We start from the raw sequence: 25,085 nt of genomic DNA on the forward strand, positions 1-25,085 counted from the left end.
ATGGGCTTCTTCCATCTTGAAAGGGATATGCCCCTTAAGAGAACTCATGCTAAGTACAGTTCTTGATTTTAGTTTTATACAGTTGCAGTTGTCCTTGTACTTTCTAAATGCTTAACTTTTTATACAGCGTTATAATATTTTGATCCTATATGATTTAGGTGATCATTTTTCACTTACTGTACATTACTCTCAGAATTTTTAATTGCTTAAACAATCCAGTTTCAAAAATTGTACATATGTCTGGTGTTGCTTTCTTTTCCATGGAAGCAAAAATTACGTGCTGCCTTTAGTTTTAACTGTTTATGTTGAAAATGAAAAGTGCCATATAAATACAAAATATTCATTGATAGATTAGTTTTACTTAGTTATGTAGCATACAGATGTGCACAGGGTTCAGGTATCTTCTGTAGTTCGCAAACTAATTGCAGAAAAATTATTAATGCATTTATCTAGGACCAATGAAGATTTTTTCACAATAATCAAACTGCTCTGAACAGAGTTAGTTTAAAATGCCTCGTTGTAAACAGTAACAAAATGGTAGCATTATATAAATAACAAAATGAAGATAAAAGTAATGAATAGAAATTTTAAAATTGAGGAAATAATTTGATAACTTATGATGGTTTTATGATGTAGTGTATTCTTTTTTTAGCAGCTTCCTTTACCTGACATGACTTAAAATGTCAGTGTCTGTGTATTTTTGAATGTGGGGCTAAAAAGGAAAATGTAAATGGAATTATAGAAAGAAAGCAAAATTTTAAAGATCCTTTACCATATGATAAACTAGCAGTATAACAAAAGCACAACTGATAGTGAAGGTGCACTATCTGTGACTTTTGTGAATAATTCTGTTCTTCGAATTCATTTAAAAATGATTACAATCTGTTGTTTGAATCTGTTTTCCAGTTTTAGGATGCTGTACTGTGTTCAGTTGTCCCATAAGTGTCATATTGAAATTTACTATTTCACACATTGATTAAAGCATTGAACATCTGCACCATGACAAAACAAAATCAAAATGTAAACATAATTTTTTTTTCATCTAGTTATCCTTTCATTTTCTACCTGCTTTATCCAATTCATGACCATGGGGCACTGCATCTGATGCAATGCAGGAATCTTTCCAAAGCACCTAAATCAATTTATTGCCAGGTACACTTTTAATTTCATTGAAGGTCACAGAAATCCATATAAACAGTAAGTCTTAAATTTAAACAGCTTTATTTAATACAGGATTGGGCTGTTTTTTTCTTTTAAAGTGGCTTCAGCCATAGCTAGAAGCTTATTTTTTCATTTTTGGATTGTAAACTGAAAGGATCATAATAGGCTGCCTCCTCCAGAGGGAGTTTTTTTTAACTGGCCCTGGTTGCATTTTTTGAATTTCGCAATATTTGCAGCTTTAGGTTTTTATTGTTTGCTTTTGCATTACAGAAATGTTAATGTTAAGTAGATTTTGGAAGATCTGAAAGCCAACTAAATGAAGAAAATAATTTTCTATAGCAGTATATCTGAAAAATGTCTGAATCATGACAATAAGTAGTCAGTTGTCAAATAACAGAACAGTAAACAGGTCAAGCAAAACATTACTAAAAGAACATTACCACCTCCTTTTGTGACGCTCTGTAAATTATCTACTCCACATAAACTTCTTTTGTGATTTAGTAAGATGTTATGAGTTGTCCTCTTCACTACTTATAATTATTAAAATATTTAAATGTGCATAGTTTGCTAGAGATCATTTTCATTTACCCTTACTCCTGTTTTATATAAGTATGTTTTCATTTAATAAGAACTAAAGTAAAGCAGACTAGCTTGTTCAGATATCCTTGAAATTAAATACATTTTAGGGTGATCCACTTAAATGAAACTGAAATTTGAGCCCTTCTAATAATGCACCAATCTTTAAAGGATAAAGACAGTGGACATCTGAGCATGCAAGAGGCTTTCATTATTTTGTTTTGTAAAATCTGAAAAATATCTGCCACTGTTAAGCCCTTTGCTGATCAAAGGCCAATACTCTGGACAGTTGATTAGTGTTATCACTAGTCAGGACAGCTTCAGATCTAACATTCTCAGTATAAGTTGTGTAGATTTGTGCCCTGATCGGGGACCTGATCATCAGTACACTGGAAGCATATTAGATACACACATGTTGCTCATTGCACAGCTTAAGAACAGAAATAGACAAAAATTAATGTTGATGAAAGTTGACACAATAGACAGTAGAGAATTCTATGAGAAATACTCTGGACAAATAGCAGACTTCAGTTAGGAGGGAGCTGATGTCTGTGTGTGAGAGGTTCATAGGGAATAGGAAATGTCTGAATTGCAGCTGAAGGACTTTGGAGAGAGCAAAACAGTGTGGTGTATGTGATGTTGGGGTGGGACATAATGTTGTGAAATTGTATGTTTTGTCTCTTATTATTCACATTTTCTTTTTAAAGCCACCACATCAACAAATCCATTCATGGCACCAACAGTGGCTCCAGCTTCTGCTCCTACAAATCCATTCCAAACTAATGGAAGAATGCCCCCAACAGCAGCAGCAGCAGCAGCAACAGGTAGCAATAGACTTCTGTGCTTGCCTGGTTAAAAACATAAAAACACTTTTTCATAGTTTAATCTTTTATATAGAAGACAAATGTTTGTAGTACTATCTCTTTCAGTACATAGAATGTCATTCTTTTTATTTTTTTCTCATTTGACATCAGAAAATATCTTGTTTCTTTGTAAATTTTGTTATTTTATCATTTCCTGTAAACATTTCTTCCAGTTTGATTCTGTTCAATTCTGTCATTTGATAGTATTTGTTGTTTTTTTGTTTTATATTTTTAATAAACATGCATGTGTTAACCAAAACTATGCCTTTAATAACCTCATAGAGCAAATAACTAAATGTCTTCATATTGTCCTAAATTACTGATATAAAAGGTTTAAGGAAAGTTTATTTTTTGAGTAAAGACCTTATATTTGTTTGAAAACTTTTATTTATTTTACCATTTTTTTATTTTCTGTTTAATTGTAAAAAAAGTGCTCCTCTGAAACATTAAGTATATAAAAAATTGCAAAAATGTTGCAGTGTGATATTAATTCCCTTTTTAAAAGAATGATGTATTTTAACAGAGCAAAAATATTAAAGTTTGGTATAATCAGTAAATTTTACTTCTTAGTTTATTAAGGAAAGGGAGTCTTAATTGTTTGTTTTTCCTGTGACTCTTTATGGCTTTCATGTAGGCCTTTTAGGAGCTCTGCACAGTCAAGTATTTCCACAGGCACACTTTGGTAGGTGGCCACATTTCATGTTACTCTGGATAAGTGTGGCTGTGCTGTTGAACTGCTTCTACCATGTTAAGGTGCCAGCATTATGCATGTGAACTTTGAGGTGGGGGCATGGATGTGTTGTGCCCCTTTTCCATTTTATCACCTCAAAAACCTAAGTTTCTTTTTTTATGAATTATTTTTCCCTAACACATCCATGCTCACATGTAAATTTTAATGTGTGGTTTATTTGAATATTGCCCTTATGTGGATGCCTGTCCTAGTCTTTTTGCTGTGTAATTATTTACAGTAATATGCTTCTGCTGTACTGTTAAGTGTTTTTGCATAGTTAATTATGAACGCTAATGTAGTGTAGCATGCTTTTTTGGATTGCATTTAAAAGAGGACACTAAGGTTTAAATTAGTACAAGTTATAATTGACACAAATCTGAATGTCATCCAAAACTTAGTTTCACGTTGCAGTTCTAGAGTTACATATATGCATAAAGCTTCTTAACCGCTTAGTAAAATTTTTTTTTTGCAAGTTAGAATTTTTAGTTAAAGTGTAATATTTTGGGGGAATAATACATTCACTAACAAGTGCTACAAAACGCCCCATTATTTCTAGTAATTTTAGGTTAAACACTGTGATCTGAAATGTTTTTGTTCTGTTAAATTGATTTCTGAATGTTGATTTTTCCTTAAAAATTTTCTTAACATTTTAAAGCTATTTCAGACCAAAATTACTCTTCTCCCAGTCCTGCTTTTCAAGTTTATCTTGAAAGTCAATTTGCATTTTTGCCTTAACAGTACATCTGTGCAGAGTTGAACTACAGCATGGAGGGAGAAGATACCTAATAATGTCATAAAAACACTTCTTTAATTTGATTTAATATTCTATTTTAAATATTTCTTTTGTCTATTTGGTGCAATAAACCACAAAAAACAGATGAGTGTTTCATTATATGGTGAGACTACTAACATACCTCTGCTGAAGCCCTATTAGTGCTTCTCAATTTATGGCCTGCAACATGCTTGTTGTTGGTCTGTGTTTTATCACATTGTTTAAGAGTCACACTCCCATTTCTAATAGAAAAAATATAATGGAGAAACATTTGTTCTTCCCAGCCTGCTATTCCCAAGATTACAGTAGTATCTTTGGCAGGCCTGCAGCACTACATTAAACAATACCTTCATTAAAGGAGAAAACAGCATTTCAAGGATATAGACAGCATACAATCTGCACAACAGCTAAAGCAGGGGTGTCCAGTTCTGGTTCTGGCGTGCTAGTGCAGCTGCAGGCTTTCATTCAAACCCTTTTCTTTATTTATGACAGTTTTGTTCTATTTTCTTTTGCCTTAATTTTAATTGACTTGCTATTTAAGACTCCGACCCCTTCTATTTCCTTAAATGGAAGCCAAACAATAATGGGGTACTAAATAAGCCAACAGGTGACAAGCTAACATGTGTCCCTCATACAATATGTAAAAATAAAATAAAGAAAGGTGAAGGTCTCAGCAATGTTGATCTGCTCAGGTCCACAAAACATTTTGATGTTTTCTTAGAAAAAAGAAAATAAACCGTTTTGAAACATCTGGGGCCAAATGAGGGCACCAGCAACCCATGGAATGAAATAAAGGATTTAATCCACAACAAAAATTGTTTTCTAATTAAGAACTTGATAAAGTAAAATTGCTTCGACTTCGAGGCCCCAATTTAGTTGGTCATCTGTTGGCTCACTTCAGATCTTATTTTTGTTGTGAGTGCCATTAATGGAAAACCAATTGCAGAGTGCTGAATCTTAAAAATCAAGTTAATTAGAATGAAGGGGAAAAAAGTTAATTAACAGCAAAAACTAGTCACTAATTAAGAAAATGTTTAGAATTAAAAACATTCAGCCACAGTAGTGCTCAATGGCCGGAGCTGCCTTCTAGAAATCAAAATACACAGCAAAAAGAATTAGAAAAATGATCCAAACTTGCGTCTTTTAGCTGGTTTTTTTTCCCAGTATTCTGAGTTACATTGGTAAAGTACAATTCGTGTTAGACATCTCCATTTCCTAGTATATTTGTTTTATTTTATACAGTGCATCCGGAAAGTATTCACAGCGCATCACTTTTTCCACATTTTGTTAAGTTTCAGCCTTATTCCAAAATGGATTAAGTTCATTTTTTTCCTCAGAATTCTACACACAACACCCCATAATAACAACATGAAAAAAGTTTACTTGAGGTTTTTGCAAATTTATTAAAAATAAAAAAACTGAGAAATCACATGTACATAAGTATTCACAGCCTTTGCGCAATACTTTTGTCGATGCACCTTTGGCAGCAATTATAGCCTCAAGTCTTTTTGAATATGATGCCACAAGCTTGGCAAACCTATCCTTGGTGAGTTTTGCCCATTCCTCTTTGCAGCACCTCTCAAGCTCCATCAGGTTGGATGGGAAGCGTCAATGCACAGCCATTTTAAGATCTCTCCAGAGATGTTCAATCGGATTCAAGTCTGGGCTCTGGCTGGGCCACTCAAGGACATTCACAGAGTTGTCCTGAAGCCACTCCTTTGATATCTTGGCTGTGTGCTTAGGGTCGTTGTCCTGCTGAAAGATGAACCGTCGCCCCAGTCTGAAGTCAAGAGCGCTCTAGAACAGGTTTTCAATCCAGGATGTCTCTGTACATTGCTGCAGTCATCTTTCCCTTTATCCTAACTAGTCTCCCAGTCCCTGCCGCTGAAAAACATCCCCACAGCATGATGCTGCCACCACCATGCTTCACTGTAGGGATGGTATTGGCCTGGTGATGAGCGGTGCCTGGTTTCCTCCAAATGTGACGCCTGACATTAACACCAAAGAGTTCAATCTTTGTCTCATCAGACCAGAGAATTTTCTTTCTCATGGTCTGAGAGTCCTTCAAGTGCCTTTTGGCAAACTCCATGTCAGCTGCCATGTGCCTTTTACTAAGGAGTGGCTTCCGTCTGGCCACTCTACCATACAGGCCTGATTGGTGGATTGCTGCAGAGATGGTTGTCCTTCTCTTCTCTCCACAGAGGACCTTTGGAGCTCTGACAGAGTGACCATCGGGTTCTTGGTCACCTCCCTGACTAAGGCCCTTCTCCCCTTATCACTCAGTTTAGATGGCCGGCCAGCTCTAGGAAGAGTCCTGGTGGTTTTGAACTTCTTCCACTTATGGATGATCCCCAGATTTGTGCCTCGATACAATCCTGTCTCGGAGGTCTACAGACAATTCCTTTGAATTCATGCTGGGTTTATGCTCTGACATGAACTGTCAACTGTGGGACCTTATATAGACAGGTGTGTGCATTTCCAAATCATGTCCAATCAACTGAATTTACCACAGGTGGACTCCAATTAAGCTGCAGAAACATCTCAAGGATGATCAGGGGAAACAGGGATGCACCTGAGCTCAATTTCGAGCTTCATGGCAAAGGCTGTGAATACTTATGTACATGTGCTTTCTCAATTTTTTTATTTTTAATAAATTTGCAAAAATCTCAAGTAAACTTTTTTCACGTTGTCATTATGGGGTGTTGTGTGTAGAATTCTGAGGAAAAAATTAATTTAATCCATTTTGGAATAAGGCTGTAACATAACAAAATGTGGAAAAAGTGATGCGCTGTGAATACTTTCCGGATGCACTGTATATCTAATTATGTAAAGATGTAGATATTGTGCAGTAGTTTAGACATTTTTTTTGTTTATGTAACCTGTTTTATTATAGTTAGTTTTTGTAGTACTTCAAGATTGAGCTGGATAGCTGAAAGATTGTCATTTTTTTCTGAATAATGCTATGTTTGGTACAGTTAAAAAAAACACTATTTTACTAACCTCTAGTTTTTTTTTTATATGAATATGTACAGCTGCCTTTGGTACTGGTTCACTGAGCATGCCTGCTGGATTTGGTGCAACAGCTACCTATAATCTTCCCACAAGCTTTAGTGGAACATTTCAGCCACCGCCTTTCCCTGGACAGGCAGCCTTTACTCAGCCTGCTACTTACTCTCAGCAACCAAATGGTATGATTTTTCATTTTTATATGCAATCAGGTTTGCTCTTGACACTAGTATATTTGTTTGTTTATTTGTTAAATAACTCTTAATAATTTTGTGAAATGTATGTAGGTGCAGGATTTGCAGCATTTGGACAAAGTAAACCAGTTGTAACACCATTTGGCCAAGCAATGGCTAACCCAGGAGTGTCGAGTAATCCTTTCATGGTAAGTAGTGTACTAAGAAAATGCTCAGTCTTTGATTTTTGAATGCAGACTTTTTAATAATTTGATTTTATGTTATAAATTGTCCCCTTGGTTGTTCTTCACCAATGAAAGATAAGTTAGGCATTTTTCTAGTCAAAGTTAATTTTTCACAGTCGTGGAATGTACAGTGGGGCAAAAATGTATTTAGTCAGCCCCAATTGTGCAAGTTCTCCACTTAAAAAGATGAGAGAGGCCTGTAATTTTCATCATAGGTATACCTCAACTATGAGAGACAAAATGAGAAAAAAAATCCAGAAAATCACATTGTCTGATTTTAAAGAATTTATTTGCAAATTACGGTGGAAAATAAGTATTTGGTCACCTACAAACAAGCAAGATTTCTGGCTCTCACAGACCTGTAACTTCTTCTGTAAGAGGCCCCTCTGTCCTCCACTCGTTACCTGTATTAATGGCACCTGTTTGAACTCGTTATCAATATAAAAGACACCTGTCCACAACCTCAAACAGTCACACTCCAAACTCCACTATGGCCAAGACCAAAGAGCTGTCAAAGGACACCAGAAACAAAATTGTAGACCTGCACCAGGCTGGGAAGACTGAATTTGCAATAGGTAAGCAGCTTGGTGTGAAGAAATCAACTGTGGGAGCAATTTATAGAAAATGGAAGACATACAAGACCACTGATAATCCCCCTCGATCTGGGGCTCCACGCAAGATCTCACCCCGTGGTGTCAAAATGATCACAAGAAAGGTGAGCAAAAATCCCAGAACCACACAGGGGGACCTAGTGAATGACCTGCAGAGAGCTGGGACCAAAGTAACAAAGGCTACCATCAGTAACACACTATGCCGCCAGGGACTCAAATCCTGCAGTGCCAGACATGTCCCCCTGCTTAAGCCAGTACAAGTGCAGGTCCGTCTGAAGTTTGCTAGAGAGCATTTGGATGATCCAGAAGAGGACTGGGAGAATGTCATATGGTCAGATGAAACCAAAATAGAACTTTTTGGTAAAAACTGTACTCGTCGTGTTTGGAGGAGAAAGAATGCTGAGTTGCATCCAAAGAACACCATACCTACTGTAAAGCATGGGGGTGGAAACATCATGCTTTGGGGCTGTTTTTCTGCAAAGGGACCAGGACGACTGATCCGTGTAAAGGAAAGAATGAATGGGGCCATGTATCATCAGATTTTGAGTGAAAACCTCCTTCCATCATGAAGGGCATTGAAGATGAAACGTGGCTGGGTCTTTCAGCATGACAATGATCCCAAACACACCGCCCGGGTAATGAAGGAGTGGCTTCGTAAGAAGCATTTCAAGGTCCTGGAGTGGCCTAGCCAGTCTCCAGATCTCAACCCCATAGAAAATCTTTGGAGGGAGTTGAAAGTCCGTGTTACCCAGCGACAGCCCCAAAACATCACTGCTCTAGTGGAGATCTGCATGGAGGAATGGGCCAAAATACCAGCAACAGTGTGTGAAAACCTTGTGAAGACTTAAAGAAAACGTTTGACCTCTGTCATTGCCAACAAAGGGTATATAACAAAGTATTGAGATGAACTTTTGTTATTGACCAAATACTTTTTTTCCACCATAATTTGCAAATAAATTCTTCAAAAATCAGACAATGTGATTTTCTGGATTTTTTTTTTCTCATTTTGTCTCTCATAGTTGAGGTATACCTATGATGAAAATTACAGGCCTCTCTCATCTTTTTAAGTGGGAGAACTTGCACAATTGGTGGCTGACTAAATACTTTTTTGCCCCACTGTATTAATTTGCCACATAACATTTTAAAATATCTTCTCTGTTCTTCAGCTTACAGTTGGGCTAAAGGGTACACAGGTCCATTAGTGAATGAAAAAGCCTTAAAATTTACGGAATACATCCATTTTTGAAGCCAGAAATGTTATGAAGTATTGATCCACAATTTCAGATCTCATTGTGTACATTGTGCAAAACAGTGTATCCATGTTGTTTGAAGAGGGAAAAAAGGCACAAAGTGAAACATTGTTGTAACATTCAGCCACTTTACAATGAGACTATGCACTTTACTGCTTTTCTTCCTCTGTGGCACCTTTCAGGGTCGGGGCAAATATTTAACCTTGGAAAGTCATTGTCAAGTGCAGTTATTGACATTATTGAGTGTTGATACCTATATGTGAATTGCTCTATAACTGAAAAAGTCACACTTATAATCATTTATATTCTTTCACTATTCAGAAGCTTATTCGTACAGATGGGGGAGAACTGGAATTAACCATTTTATACCAACTGTGGATGAGGTGACCCAAAAAAAAACTTTCTCATTTCTTCAGTGGCCACGTAGAGACACATGCTGTCAAGTGCTTTGTACTTCTGCTCACTAATGCACACCCCCTGGCTCAGCCTCACTGTGCAAACCAGTACAAATGCCACTCTTTCCTCTGACTCTTCAATGGCCGCTCTCCATCAGTGTCAATTGACTCTTGCAGGTGGGAGAAATGTCCAAAGTGCTGTGTCTATGTGTCCTCCCCACCCCTGTCACTGGTGCGGCTGACACCGTCACTACTCACAGAGCTCCTTGTATGTCAGTTTCTCCAAGTCGCACAGAGCTGTCATTCCTGCCTCACAACACTAGAATTATTGAGTTTTACATGATTTCCCTGTGTATTTACTGATTCATTTGTATCAATGCATGTCACAGAGTTTTCTCATTCAAACACATTATCCTTATTTCTTTTATTAATATATCCTCCGCAAGAACATCATGCATTAAAAAAGTCAGTAATTGCCTTGTGTTGCTTCAATGCATTGTTTCATGTAAACTGTAATGTGTAGAGTGACTTTCAAAAATCTAAGGCTTTTATTAAACATATAGTGCAACATAATTTGTTGACTTCAGATTTATTGTTATTTGTACAAAGTACAATGAAGCTCATCCAGTGGCATGCAAAAGTTTGGGCACCCTTGCCTAAAATATCGGTTACTGTGAATTGTTAAGTGAGCAGAAAGTGAACTGATCACCGAAAGGTATAAAGTTAAATATGTCACATTTCTTTAATATTTTAAGCAAGATTACATTTTAATTTCCATCATTCACAGGTACAAAATGCCAAAAAAATGAAAAGGGCATGAAGCAAAAGTTTGGGCAACCAACATGGTAATTACTTAGTAACACCCCCTTCGGCAAGTATCACAGCTTGTAAATGCTTTTTGTAGCCTGCTAAGAGTCTTTCTATTCTTTCTTGGTGTATTTTCACCCATTCAACCTTGCAAAAAGTTTTTAATTGTGCAAGAAGCTTCTAATTCTGGAGGATTCTTGGGCCGTCTTAAATGCACTGCTCCTTTGAGTTTTATCTGCAGATTTTCAATGATGTTTAGGTCGGCGAACTATGAGGGCAATGGCAAAATCAAGAGCTTGCACCTCGTGAGGTATTCCATTATAGATTTTGAATTTTTGTTTGAGATCATTACCTTCTTGTGGAACCCATCCTCTTTTTAACTTCAACTAGTTTACTAGTTTAGGTGTGATGTTTGCAACAAGAATTTTCTGGTATTTATTTGAATCTGTTCTTCTCTCTACCAATAACGTTCCCTGTGCCACAGGCTTCAACATAAGTCCAAAGTATGATCAATCCACCTGTATGCTTACTAGTTGGAGAGGTGTTCTTTTTCTGGAATTCGGCCCCCTTTCTTCTTCAAACATACCCTTGCACATTATGGCCAGAAAGTTCTATTTCGACTTCATCAGTCCACAGGACTTGTTTCCATAATGCTTCAGAATGGTTTAGATATTCATTTGCAAACTTTATGCACTGAATTTTGTGGCTAGGACGCAGGAAAAGTTTTCTTGTGTTGTGTTGGTCATATTTGTTTAGGTGTCGCTGCACAAGAGAATAGTGCACCACCACTCCAGAGTCTGCTACATCTTCCTGAAGGTCTTTTGCAGTCAAACAGATGTTTTAATTCCGTCTCTAGCAACCCAATGAGCAGTTCTTTCGGAAAATTTTTTTGGTCTTCAGGCCTCAATTTGACCTCCACCATTCCTATGAACTGTCATTTCTTAATAACATTACGAACTGAGGAAACAACTACTTGAAAATGCTTTGCTCTCTTCAGGTAGCCTTCTCCTGCTTTATGATCATCAATTATTTTATTTTTCAGAGTGCTAGGCAGCTGCTTATAGGAGCCCATGGCTTCGGATTGTTGGAACAAGGTTTGAGGAGTCAGAGAATTTATACAGCTTTGCAATTTGTATCACCTGGGGTTTCCTATTGATGACTATGAACAAGCCATAGCCCAGTTGAGCTAATTAAGGTCTGAGACCTTGGTAAAAGTTCTCTGGGACTTCAAATATCTTGGGATGCCCAAACTTTTGCATTTTGTACTTTTTACAATTGTACAAAACAAAACCAATACACAGATCTTACATTCTGTAAAATGCTGAAAAGAAATGTATCATCTTTAACTTTATGCCTTTTGGCGATCAGTTCCTCTTTTCTGCTCACTGTAACTATTCATGATAACAGACATTTTAAGCTAGGTTGCTCAAAGTTTTGCATGCCACGGTATATGCTATTTTCACTATGCTGCCACTTGGCATGAATCATGCTGTGTGTGCTGTATCAAAATTTCCCCTTGGGATTAATAAAGTTTACTTTATCCAATCCATAACAACACAGAACGTAATGGACAAAAAGTAAGCAGCATTTTAGGAAAATGTAATCAATATGATGTGAACGGCTATCTGTCTATTATTATAAGCCATGGCAGAAAACAGTTGTTCAAACAATAGAATTAGTGAAGCAAAAGTTGTATTATAAGCAGAATATCATTTGGTGCTGGGGCTTTGTTGGGGTTGTCATAACTCTAGGCTGTGAGCAGACAGATAAACAGTAAATTAAATCTTATCACAAGAAAAATAGTTCCAATAATCCATGCTAAAACATTTTTTCTAGTTTCCTTTCATCAGCATAAGGATGCATCATAAATAGAGAACACATTTTTTCTTAAACTGAAACTTATGCTACTTGAAAGGGGAAATATTTATTAAGTTGTAAGGCTTTTTCATATACTTATGGTCCCATATACGCTTTAGCCCCATTGTAAGGTGCAAGAATAGAAAAGGTGTTTTTTAAATTTCTAAAACAATTACATTAGAACACAATTTTCTGTGGCAAGTTAATATATATAATGATTGAAATAACTTCATCTTGAAAATGCCAAACTTGTAACATAATTTAGATTAAAGGATATATATTTTTTATTTTCACATCTTTCTGTCATAATATAAGATGTTACAAACAATTATCTTAATTTTCTAATTATAGTAAATGGTCAACTGTTTTTATGTTCCATTTTTACAGGCAGGAGCTCCAACAGGACAGTTCCCAGCTGGTAGTTCCTCAACAAATCCATTCTTATAGCCCTTTTAATTGTAATCTGAAGGAGTGGTTTCTCACCATCTTTGCGCCTTTTGCACTGTTGTCTTGTTTCACGAACTTAGCTTTAAACACGAGAAAAGTCTAAAACTTGTATTTTTTATTATAATAAAAAACAAGGTCATAAGTGCAGAAGTGGTGCATTTTCTCCTTGACATTCTTTATTTGACCTGTGAACTGGCAAAAAAGAAAAACATAGCCATATCATTTATATTAAAATGGGCTAATATTAAGTTATTGCAATACCACATTCATAATGCTGCAGTACTGTACATATCTTTCTTAGAATATTAGCTATTTGTGCATATCAGTATTTGTATCTTCTAACACATGTATGTAATGTGCGAATATAACGGGGGGTGGGCAAACATGGGCTCCTGAAGGATATTCTGGTTTTCTGTTTGATGAATTACTAAAATCATATAGAGTATTTAGTTATGGACAAAAATGATTGTATTTAGTTCCCAAGATTAAACAAAAAGCTGAAGAGTTTTCTTTCTGTTTAAAAGGCACTTGTCCAAGTACATACTGAAAATCTACAGCATTTATAAATGAATAAACAAAAAGCACCAGAAGGCTTAAGCCTTATCATGTGTTGTAGGTGGTAAATATGCATTTAGAGTAAGCAAAAATAGTAACTAAAAGGCCACCTGTGTTGAGAATTACAAACCCAAATACGTTAAATCTGTATATAAAATATATATATTAAAATGAATTTTAACTAAACATCAACTCATTCTTTTGTATTTCTGTAAATATTCATATGTTAACTAATTTTGTAAAAATGAATAAAGGGGGAGTGGGGCTGAAGGTTTCAAAAACATTGCACTCTACAGTATATGATGAGGCTATGAACATGACTAAAGGTAAAAACATGCACATGGTAATCCTTGAAAAATACCGTCTGGTTGGAAATTTTAAATTTAAATGTCCTAGTAAAGCAAAATATTCTCCTTATGCTGTAATAGCACTTTTCATCTGCCTTGTACTTTATATTTTTAAGGATAATAAAGTGAAAACAATCTTTAATTTTAGAAATTGCATCCCGTTTATTAAAATAATGGAGACATTTGTAAAGGTAAGTTTATTTTTTTAGACAGTTATGTTTTTAGTTAAAACATTGCACTCTACAGTATATGATGAGGCTATGAACATGACTAAAGGTAAAAACATGTACATGGTAATCCTTGAAAAATACCATCTGGTTGGAAATTTTAAATTTAAATGTCCTAGTAAAGCAAAAAATTAAGCCTTCTGACAATAAGACTAAGCGCCGGAGGAAGATGCTTACTATCTAGGAGAAGGTGAAACTCTTGGATATGATCAAAGATGGCAATACCCTACAAAAGCCTCCTCACGCATATGAAAAGACAGCGCCAGCAACCGCCTATCAAGATGTTCTTCAGCCGTGCACCCAGACACCCACTGCCTACTCCTAGTACTCCTTCAGCGGAAGAAGACGACAACGACGCACCTGCTGAAGATACAGCACCACCTGAAGACTCTCCTACTGAGGTCGTGCCTTCATAGGTTAGTGGTTGTGTGTAAGAACTGTGTGTGTGTGTGTGTGTGTAATTAAATGTACAGTACAATAATCTACTATATAAAAGCGGTCCAGATTGTCCTTCCGTCCCGTGAGTGCAAAGTGTAGCGTTATTCCGCTTGTCACAGACTTACTACTTGCGGTATAAAGCGACGCGATGTGAGTAGAGTTCTGGTGCTCCCATCGTTCCCTTGCTTTTGTGCGCGATGTGCTGGAAAAATAGACAAAATTATGTCTCTGGAAATAATTAATGTTGATGGAGTACAAATGCCTCACCGCATAGTAAATTTCAAGGGAGATGGTGCTTGCTTATTCTCATCTATAGCTTATTTAGTGCATGAAACTCCATCTTTAGCGGTACAGATTCGGGCTGACATTGTACGACTTTGAACAGGCACTCGAGGGGATAAAAAAACTTAGGTTTTTTGGGAGATGTTATGAATTTGCACTTTGATGTTCTCATTCCCTACACTTGCATGCCTGATGTACACATGGAGCGCACACAAATTGAGGATAAAAGGCAGGTGAGCCTAGTAATAATATACAGTGGTGTGAAAAACTATTTGCCCCCTTCCTGATTTCTTATTCTTTTGCATGTTTGTCACACAAAATGTTTCTGATCATCAAACACATTTAACCATTAGTCAAATATAACACAAGTAAACACAAAATGCAGTTTGTAAATGGTGGTTTTTATTATTTAGGGAGAAAAAAAAATCCAAACCTACATGGCCCTGTGTGAAAAAGTAATTGCCCCCTGAACCTAATAACTGGTTGGGCCACCCTTAGCAGCAAAAACTGCAATCAAGCGTTTGCGATAACTTGCAATGAGTCTATTACAGCGCTCTGGAGGAATTTTGGCCCACTCATCTTTGTAAAATTGTTGTAATTCAGCTTTATTTGAGGGTTTTCTAGCATGAACCGCCTTTTTAAGGTCATGCCATAGCATCTCAATTGGATTCAGGTCAGGACTTTGACTAGGCCACTCCAAAGTCTTCATTTTGTTTTTCTTCAGCCATTCAGAGGTGGATTTGCTGGTGTGTTTTGGGTCATTGTCCTGTTGCAGCACCCAAGATCGCTTCAGCTTGAGTTGACGAACAGATGGCCGGACATTCTCCTTCAGGATTTTTTGGTAGACAGTAGAATTCATGGTTCCATCTATCACAGCAAGCCTTCCAGGTCCTGAAGCAGCAAAACAACCCCAGACCATCACACTACCACCACCATATTTTACTGTTGGTATGATGTTCTTTTTCTGAAATGCTGTGTTCCTTTTACGCCAGATGTAACGGGACATTTGCCTTCCAAAAAGTTCAACTTTTGACTCATCAGTCCACAAGGTATTTTCCCAAAAGTCTTGGCAATCATTGAGATGTTTCTTAGCAAAATTGAGACGAGCCCTAATGTTTTTGCTTAACAGTGGTTTGCGTCTTGGAAATCTGCCATGCAGGCCGTTTTTGCCCAGTCACTTTCTTATGGTGGAGTCGTGAACACTGACCTTAATTGAGGCAAGTGAGGCCTGCAGTTCTTTAGACGTTGTCCTGGGGTCTTTTGTGACCTCTCAGATGAGTCGTCTCTGCGCTCTTGGGGTAATTTTGGTCGGCCGGCCACTCCTGGGAAGGTTCACCACTGTTCCATGTTTTTGCCATTTGTGGATAATGGCTCTCACTGTGGTTCGCTGGAGTCCCAAAGCTTTAGAAATAGCTTTATAACCTTTACCAGACTGATAGATCTCAATTACTTCTGTTCTCATTTGTTCCTGAATCTCTTTGGATCTTGGCATGATGTCTAGCTTTTGAGGTGCTTTTGGTCTACTTCTCTGTGTCAGGCAGCTCCTATTTAAGTGATTTCTTGATTGAAACAGGTGTGGCAGTAATCAGGCCTGGGGGTGGCTACGGAAATTGAACTCAGGTGTGATACACCACAGTTAGGTTATTTTTTAACAAGGGGGCAATTACTTTTTCACACAGGGCCATGTAGGTTTGGATTTTTTTTCTCCCTAAATAATAAACACCATCATTTAAAAACTGCATTTTGTGTTTACTTGTGTTATATTTGAATAATGGTTAAATGTGTTTGATGATCAGAAACATTTTGTGTGACAAACATGCAAAAGAATAAGAAATCAGGAAGGGGGCAAATAGTTTTTCACACCACTGTATTTGTAACGTCTAATATGTCTTTTCTCTTACTTTGTCTAATATATTGGGTAATACGAGTGTAATGGTGACTAAAGGGTGTTATTTCATGTCTAGAGGGCTCTAATAATGTTAATGTTATTTAGAAGGTCGTAAACAGGTTTTCAATATCTCTAACTGTAAAAATATTCAATTTATAAATAAAGAATGCTACTTCGCGAAAATTCATTTATCACGGTAGAGTCTGGAACAGATTAACCGTGATAAACGAGGGTTCACTGTACAGTACCCTGTTTCGGTAGGTAGTGTGCATTAAATTCAGTATCATTTACAAATTAAAATGTGTGTAAATTGTACAAAACTCCTTTGCTAGTATTATTTAAGCAGCTAAAGCAATAAGAAACCTGAGTTGCAGTCTTGTTAAGGCCTTTGTAATTGCCACCTTAGCAGTATATATTATTTTTGTATTAAAATTAAAAATTTACCTTGAAGTATTTGTTTTAGCATGTCATTCTGCTGATGTGGAGGTTGTTCCTCTCGTTAACTTCTTTTTGGCCATAATCAAAATATAGACTCCTCTTATTAGGAATATTACAGCAATTGCTGCAAAATATGTTCCGTAAATAAAAAACTGTAAAAACAAAGCTATATGTGAGAAGGCAACACAGAATTTAATTACAAATTGTTAAAATATATTTTTGTTTTATAGTTTATTTTAGATGTGAATTCTGAATGTCTATCATACTAACAGTACATTTAATTATATATTCTGTACTTCACAGTAAAAACATCATTATATTTTTAACATTTCTATTTACCCATTTCTTCAGTATATCATTTCTGAAATGTTCCAAAGGGTTTTTTATATTACACTTTTCTAGTTCTTGATGTACTTATTTTTTTATTTAATTTTTGGATAATAAATTCCATTTGTCTTAGCATCCATTGTGTCCATCCATCCATCCATTGTCTCCCGCTTATCCGAGGTCGGGTCGTGGGGGCAGCAGCTTGAGCAGAGATGCCCAGACTTCCCTCTCCCCGGCCACTTCTTCTAGCTCTTCCGAGAGAATCCCAAGGCGTTCCCAGGCCAGTCGAGAGACATAGTCCCTCCAGCGTGTCCTGGGTCTTCCCCGGGGCCTCCTCCCGGTTGGACGTGCCCGGAACACCTCACCAGGGAGGCGTCCAGTAGGCATCCTGATCAGATGCCTGAGCCACCTCATCTGACTTCTCTCGATGCGGAGGAGCAGCGGCTCTACTCTGAGCCCCTCCCGGATGACTGAGCTTCTCACCCTATCTTTAAGGGAAAGCCCAGACACCCTGCGGAGGAAACTCATTTCAGCCGCTTGTATTCGCGATCTCGTTCTTTCGGTCACAACCCATAGCTCATGACCATAGGTGAGGGTAGGAACATAGATCGACTGGTAAATTGAGAGCTTCGCCTTGCGGCTCAGCTCCTTTTTCACCACGACAGACCGATGCAGAGCCCGCATTACTGCGGATGCCGCACCGATCCGCCTGTCGATCTCACGCTCCATTCTTCCCTCACTCGTGAACAAGACCCCGAGATACTTGAACTCCTCCACTTGGGGCAGGATCTCGCTACCAACCCTGAGAGGGCACTCCACCCTTTTCCGGCTGAGGACCATGGTCTCGGATTTGGAGGTGCTGATTCTCATCCCAGCCGCTTCACACTCGGCTGCGAACCGATCCAGAGAGAGCTGAAGATCACGGCCTGATGAAGCAAACAGGACAACATCATCTGCAAAAAGCAGTGACCCAATCCTGAGCCCACCAAACCGGACCCCCTCAACGCCCTGGCTGCGCCTAGAAATTCTGTCCATAAAAGTTATGAACAGAATCGGTGACAAAGGGCAGCCCTGGCGGAGTCCAACTCTCACTGGAAACGGGTTCGACTTACTGCCGGCAATGCGGACCAGGCTCTGGCAACGATCGTACAGGGACCGAACAGCCCTTATCAGGGGGGCCGGTACCCCATACTCTCAGAGTACCCCCCACAGGATTCCCCGAGGGACACGGTCGAATGCCTTTTCCAAGTCCACAAAACACATGTAGACTGGTTGGGCAAACTCCCATGCACCCTCCAGGACCCTGCTAAGGGTATAGAGCTGGTCCACTGTTCCGCGACCAGGACGAAAACCACACTGTTCCTCCTGAATCCGAGGCTCGACTATCCGACGGACCCTCCTCTCCAGGACCCCTGAATAGACTTTTCCAGGGAGGCTGAGGAGTGTGATCCCTCTGTAGTTGGAACACACCCTCCAATCCCCCTTCTTAAAGAGGGGGACCACCACCCCGGTCTGCCAATCCAGAGGCACTGTCCCTGATGTCCATGCGATGTTGCAGAGGCGTGTCAGCCAAGACAGTCCTACAACATCCAGAGCCTTGAGGAACTCCGGGCGTATCTCATCCACCCCCGGGGCCCTGCCACCAAGGATTTTTTGACCACCTCGGTGACCTCAGTCCCAGAGATCGGGGAGCCCACCTCTGAGTCCCCAGGCTCTGCTTCCTCATTGGAAGGCATGTTAGTGGGATTGAGGAGGTCTTCGAAGTACTCCCCCCACCGACCCACAACGTCCCGAGTCGAGGTCAGCAGCGCACCATCCCCACCATATACAGTGTTGACACTGCACTGCTTCCCCTTCCTGAGACGCCGGATGGTGGACCAGAATCTCCTCGAAGCCGTCCGAAAGTCGTTCTCCATGGCCTCCCCAAACTCCTCCCACGCCCGAGTTTTTGCCTCAGCAACCACCAAAGCCGCATTCCGCTTGGCCTGCCGGTACCTATCAGCTGCCTCCAGGGTCCCACAGGACAAAAGGGTCTTCTTCAGCTTGACGGCATCCTTCACCACCGGTGTCCACCAACAGGTTCGGGGATTGCCGCCACGACAGGCACCGACCACCTTACGGCCACAGCTCCGGTCAGCTGCCTCAACAATAGAGGCACGGAACATGGCCCATTCGGACTCAATGTCCCCCACCTCCCTCGGGATCTGGTCGAAGTTCTGCCGGAGGTGGGAGTTGAAGCTACTTCTGACAGGGGGCTCTGCCAGACGGTCCCAGTAGACCCTCACAACACGTTTGGGCCTACCACGCCTGACCGGCATCCTCCCCCACCATCAAAGCCAACTCACCACCAGGTGGTGATCAGTTGACAGCTCCGCCCCTCTCTTCACCCGAGTGTCCAAGACGTGGCCGCAAGTCCGACGACACGACCACAAAGTCGAGGCCTAGGGTGTCCTGGTGCCAAGTGCACATATGAACACCCCTATGCTTGAACATGGTGTTCGTTATGGACAATCCAATAACAAAACACCGCTCGGGTTCAGATCGGGGGGGCCATTCCTCCCAATCACGCCCTTCCAGGTCTCACTGTCATTGCCCACGTGAGCATTGAAGTCTCCCAGCAGAACGAGGGAGTCCCCAGAAGGTATGCCCTCTAGCACACCCTCCAGGGACTCCAAAAAGGGTGGGTACTCCGAACTGCTGTTCGGTGCATACGCACAAACAACAGTTAGGACCCGTCCCCCCACCCGAAGGCGAAGGGAGGCTACCCTCTCGTCCACCGGAGTAAACCCCAATGTACAGGCTCCAAGTTGGGGGGCAATAAGTATACCCACACCTGCTCGGCGCCTCTCACCGGGGGCAACTCCAGAGTGGTACAGAGTCCAGCCCCTCTCAAGGAGATTGGTTCCAGAGTCCAAACTGTGCGTCGAGGTGAGTCCGACTATATCTAGCCGGAACCTCTCAACTTCGCGCACTAGCTCAGGCTCCTTCCCCTTCAGAGAGGTGACATTCCACGTCCCAAGAGCCAGCTTCTGTAGCCGAGGATCGGACCGCCAAGGTCCCCACCTTCGGCCACCACCCAACTCACACTGCACCCGACCTCCTTGGCCCCCTCCCTTAGGTGGTGAGCCCATGGGAAGTGGGACCCACGTTGCCTCTTCGGGCTGTGCCCGGCCGAGCCCCATGGGTGCAGGCCCGGCCACCAGGCGCTCGCCATCGAGCCCCACCTCCAGGCCTGGCTCCAGAGTGGGGCCCCGGTGACCCGCGTCCGGGCAAGGGAAAACGCCGTCCAAAATAGTTTTTCTTCATAGGAGGTTTGTTTGACCGCTCTTTGTCTCATCCCTCACCTAGGACCAGTTTGCCTTGGGTGGCCCTACCAGGGGCATAAAGCCCCGGACAACAGAGCTCCTAGGATCATTGGGACACGCAAACCCCTCCACCACGATAAGGTGACGGTTAAAGGAGGGGCATCCATTGTGTAATTTTCTTAAATAGTAAATTATTTTTGACTTTTATTGCAATGGAAGACAACTTAATCTGCAAATCCTTAACATGTTTTTATAAAGGTACAATGACACTTCGGTTAGCACAAATATATAGTATGTGGTTTAGATTAATAATTCTAAACTGGAATGTGAGATTAGGGTGTGTCTGTCTGTCTCTTTTACTGAGATGTGATTGTATCATGTCAAATGTTGGTTTTTGACTTCTGCCAAGTGCTTCAGGTTTAGAATCTGCCTGCCCTCCGCCATATAATGGAAAGTGTGGGTTCAGAAAATAGATGTAGTAATATATTTTTAGAGATGAAGCAATAGTTTCTGACTTGCAGCTCAGGTATACACAAATACTCACCTGGGATACAATATCCAGACTTAGACCTCTTGAATCCACGACAATTATTGTCACAATTGTCTGAAGACAAAGTGCAACAAATGTATTGATCCCAAAATTTAAAGCATATCGTTCAATGCTTAAGGTAGCAGCAATCTGAAACCTAACAAGAGATGCATTTGAAAGTTTTCATTGCAAACATTAAGGATTTTTAGCTGTAAATGTATTTGTTATAGTGCCTAATGCACTGATTTGTTAAATACTATCATTGGCATCATACATGGACACTCAGTTAAGAATTTTGTTAGGTGCCTTTTATAGTAAATACTTTAAGAAAGTCTGCTACAGGAACATAGAAATCTATTATGTACATTTCCACATATGTAGAAATGTTTGTTGTACTTAGTTGCTGTTTAAGTTAAACTTAAAAGTCAAAAAAAGAAAAAAAAATCAAAATTCTAATAACTTCTGATAACATAGTTTCTTCGTCTAATTAAACTATCTAATTGTTAACAAAGAAACTCTTTTTAAGAATATGCACATTTTGTTATTTTGAGTCGTGCTAAAATCATTTTATTTTTTTCCTTTATCAAGTAACATTCAGTACTCTAGAATGACAAAAACAAGAGTTTTACCAATTTTTTACAAATTCATTAAAATATCTGAAATATCACATTCACACACATATATAGAGCCTTGTTATGACATTTGGCTCAGGTTCATGTCATTCAGTTTATCATCATTGAGATATTTCTACATCTTTTTTGCAGTTCACCTGTGGTTAGTATCCATTAGTTCTAAATAATTAGGCACACCTCTGTTTATATAAGTTCTCACAGTGTGTATCAGAGCAAAATCAAATAATAAGTATGAAGAAATTACCTGCAGATCTTGGAGAGAATATTCTGTCGGCACAAATCTGGGGATATATTTGTGTAGCATCGAAGGTTCACAAGAGCATTGTAATTCTTAAATGGAGTAAGGTTTGAACAACTGAAACACTTCTTAGAGCTGGCTGCCAAGCCAAACTGAGCATTTGGGGAGAAGGGTCTTAGTGCGAAAGGTGCCCAAGTACCTGATGGTCATTCTGGCTGAGCTCCATAGAACCTATGTGAAGATGGAAGAAACTTCCAAAAAGACAATGAGCACTGCAAAAGGCCACTAATCTGGGCTTTGTGGTAGGATTACCAGACAATACAGGAATGACTGCATGGAGACTGCAAAAAAGGCACATATGGACTCTCAGGCTATGAGAAACAAGAGTCTGTGGTCTGATGAAACCAATAAAAAATAATGGTTCACCTTGCAACAGGACAATGACCCTAATTACAAAGCAAAGAAAATACAGGAGTCACTTAGGTTCAACTCTGTGACTGTTCTTGATCAGCCCAAACTTGAACCCAATTAAACATATCTGGAGGGACCTGAAAACGGTTGTCCACTGATGGTCACTCTCCCACCTGACAGAGTTTGAGAGAGGATCTGTAGGGAAGAATAACAGAAATTCTCAAATACAGGTGTGCAAAGCATTTCACATCTTACTCAAGAAGACTCCAAGCTACAGTCTCTGCTAGAGGTTCTTTAACAAAGTACTGAATAAACGATCAGAATACTTGTGGCAATGTGATTTTTCCGTTTTTTGTTTTTAGTAAATTTGCAAAAATTTCAAAATCCTGCTTTTGCTTTTTCATTCTGAGGTACTGAATGTCGCTTGATGAGGTAAAAATTAATTTTAATGGTTTTAGTGCAAGGCTGCAACATTACAAAATATGAAAAAAGTGAAGGGGTCAGGATACTCAGGATACTTTCTGAAGCCATTGTTTGTATATTTCATATATACTTATATTTCAGTTCTCTCTTTCAAAATATCTGTTCTGTATATTTTTGCCTTCAGGATACTTTATAGACTGAGTCTGATTCTAACTTTTAATATTCAGATCGCAGACAGAAAAAACCTTTTGAATTAATTGCTGTCATGTTTTTTTTTAATAGACCTTTTCTACTTACGTTGCAATTGTTATGAGCAGCATGTACAAAGCCTTGAATACTAAGTAGGCAGCATAACAGATCCAGATGTTTTGTGTCAAGTTCATAAGAAAAAGTGCACCAGCATCCAAGAAAGAAACAATGCCTAAAGTCAGCTCTCCCCAAAGACTCCACTCAATTCTGATAACACTAACGAAAAAGGATGTTGCTGCACCTGTAGTTAAAGAGAGAAAGATTCATCTTATGAGTTTTAAGGCAATGTGGTTAGTTAATTCAAAATTTATAGACTTGTCCAACAAAATAAAAGGACAAGTTTGGTATTTTTTCAAGTTGACATTACTGTTTCATAGTCAGGATTGACATAAATTTGCCATGGAAAATACTGTTCTAAACACTTGTCATACATTTTTAAAAATATAGTGCTTGTGTTTTCAGTTTAAAATGGGCCCCAAAGGTCATGAGTTCAAATGTAAAACAAAAGCCTTAAAACATAAAAAATGTGTCAGTTTTTCATGCCAAGAATGTTTTAGAGAATTGATTACCATTTTCAGACTGCAAAAATACTGTTAAACAGTGTATGTATGTTGTTTTCAGAGAAAAAAATTTTTTTGCAAGATTCTACCATTTTAAAAAGAAGTCCAGCTTTTCTTTTCATATGCCTTATTTCCTCCACAACAACTTTTTATTCCTAGTGTTGTGGTTTCCTGCAGCTTGTTGCTACTTCAGTTATTAGTTAGGGCAAGATTTTTTTCTTCAAGTGTAAGTTTATTGTCATGCATGCATAGTATAGTGACTTGCTTACATGGCGGTCTCCTCATAATAGTGATAGTAACGCAATACCAAAAACAGATGCACACCTAGAACAAATTATGTTCATAGACTGCAAAAACATATACAGTCATATGAAAAAGTTTGGGAACCCCTCTTAATTCTTTGGATTTTTGTTTATCATCAACTTAGCTTTCAAAGTAGCAACTTCCTTTTAATATATGACATGCCTTATGGAAACAGTAGTATTGCAGCAATGACATTGTTTATTGGATTAACAGAAAATATGCAATATGCATCATAACAAAATTAGACGGGTGCATAAATTTGGGCACCCCAACAGAGATATTACATCAATACTTAATTGAGCCTCCTTTTGCAAATATAACAGCCTCTAGACGCCTCCTATAGCCTTTGATGAGTGTCTGGATTCTGGATGGAGGTGTTTTTGACCATTCTTCCTTACAAAATCTCTCCAGTTCAGTTAAATTTGATGGCTGTCGAGCATGGACAGCCTGCTTCAAATCATCCCATAGATTTTCGATGATATTCAAGTCATGGGACTGTGACGGCCATTCCAGAACATTGTACTTCTCCCTCTGCATGAATGCCTTTGTAAATTTTGAACTGTGTTTTGGGTCATTGTCTTGTTGGAATATCCAATCCCTGCATAACTTAAACTTTGTGACTGATGCTTGAACATTATCCTGAAGAATTTGATGATATTGGGTTTAATTCGTCCGACCCTCGACTTTAACAAGGGCCCCACAGCATGATGGAACCTCCACCAAATTTGACAGTAGGTAGCAGGTGCTTTTCTTGGAATGTGGTGGTCTTCCTCCGCCATGCAAATTGTTTTTTGTTATGACCAAATAACTCCATTTTTGTCTCATCAGTCCAAAGCACTTTGTTCCAAAATGAATCTGAATCTAAATGAGCATTTGCATACAACAAGTGACTCTGTTTGTGGCGCGAGTGCAAAAAGGGCTTCTCTCTCATCACCTTGCTATGCAGATGTTCTTTGTGCAAATTGTGCTGAATTGTAGAATGATGTACAGACACACCATCTGCAGCAAGATGTTCTTGCAGGTCTTTGGAGGTGATCTGT

The 25,085-nt window shown here is 39.1% G+C and overlaps 2 protein-coding genes across 11 annotated transcripts in view; one reads left to right on the plus strand and one right to left on the minus strand.

Annotated features, from left to right (window-relative positions):
- Positions 1-13,935, plus strand: part of agfg1a (ArfGAP with FG repeats 1a) — a 153,564-nt gene extending 139,629 nt beyond the window's left edge. For 6 of the 9 annotated variants that reach the window (XM_051923025.1, XM_051923020.1, XM_051923026.1 and 3 more), the window contains 5 exons: positions 2,445-2,561; positions 3,235-3,282; positions 7,135-7,290; positions 7,396-7,490; positions 12,834-13,935. In XM_051923025.1, the coding sequence (XP_051778985.1) occupies positions 2,445-2,561; positions 3,235-3,282; positions 7,135-7,290; positions 7,396-7,490; positions 12,834-12,893 (476 nt within the window). In that variant the 3' untranslated portion in view covers positions 12,894-13,935. The remainder of the gene's footprint in view (positions 1-2,444; positions 2,562-3,234; positions 3,283-7,134; positions 7,291-7,395; positions 7,491-12,833) is intronic. The other 3 variants (XM_051923022.1, XM_051923027.1, XM_051923023.1) reach the window with 1 other exon arrangement.
- The window catches only part of LOC114645445 (thiamine transporter 2-like), a 30,462-nt gene continuing 7,822 nt past the window's right edge, over positions 2,446-25,085 (minus strand). The window contains exons 3-6 of one of the 2 annotated variants that reach the window (XM_028793299.2): positions 23,231-23,423; positions 21,245-21,386; positions 17,075-17,220; positions 2,446-2,585 (exon numbers count right to left, since the gene is read on the minus strand). In XM_028793299.2, the coding sequence (XP_028649132.1) occupies positions 17,098-17,220; positions 21,245-21,386; positions 23,231-23,423 (458 nt within the window). In that variant the 3' untranslated portion in view covers positions 2,446-2,585; positions 17,075-17,097. Of the gene's footprint in view, positions 2,586-17,074; positions 17,221-20,932; positions 21,387-23,230; positions 23,424-25,085 lie in introns of those variants that run through there. The other variant, XM_051923029.1, reaches the window with a different exon arrangement.

This window comes from Erpetoichthys calabaricus, chromosome 2 (assembly GCF_900747795.2).
Source record: "Erpetoichthys calabaricus chromosome 2, fErpCal1.3, whole genome shotgun sequence".
Lineage (NCBI taxonomy): Eukaryota > Metazoa > Chordata > Cladistia > Polypteriformes > Polypteridae > Erpetoichthys > Erpetoichthys calabaricus.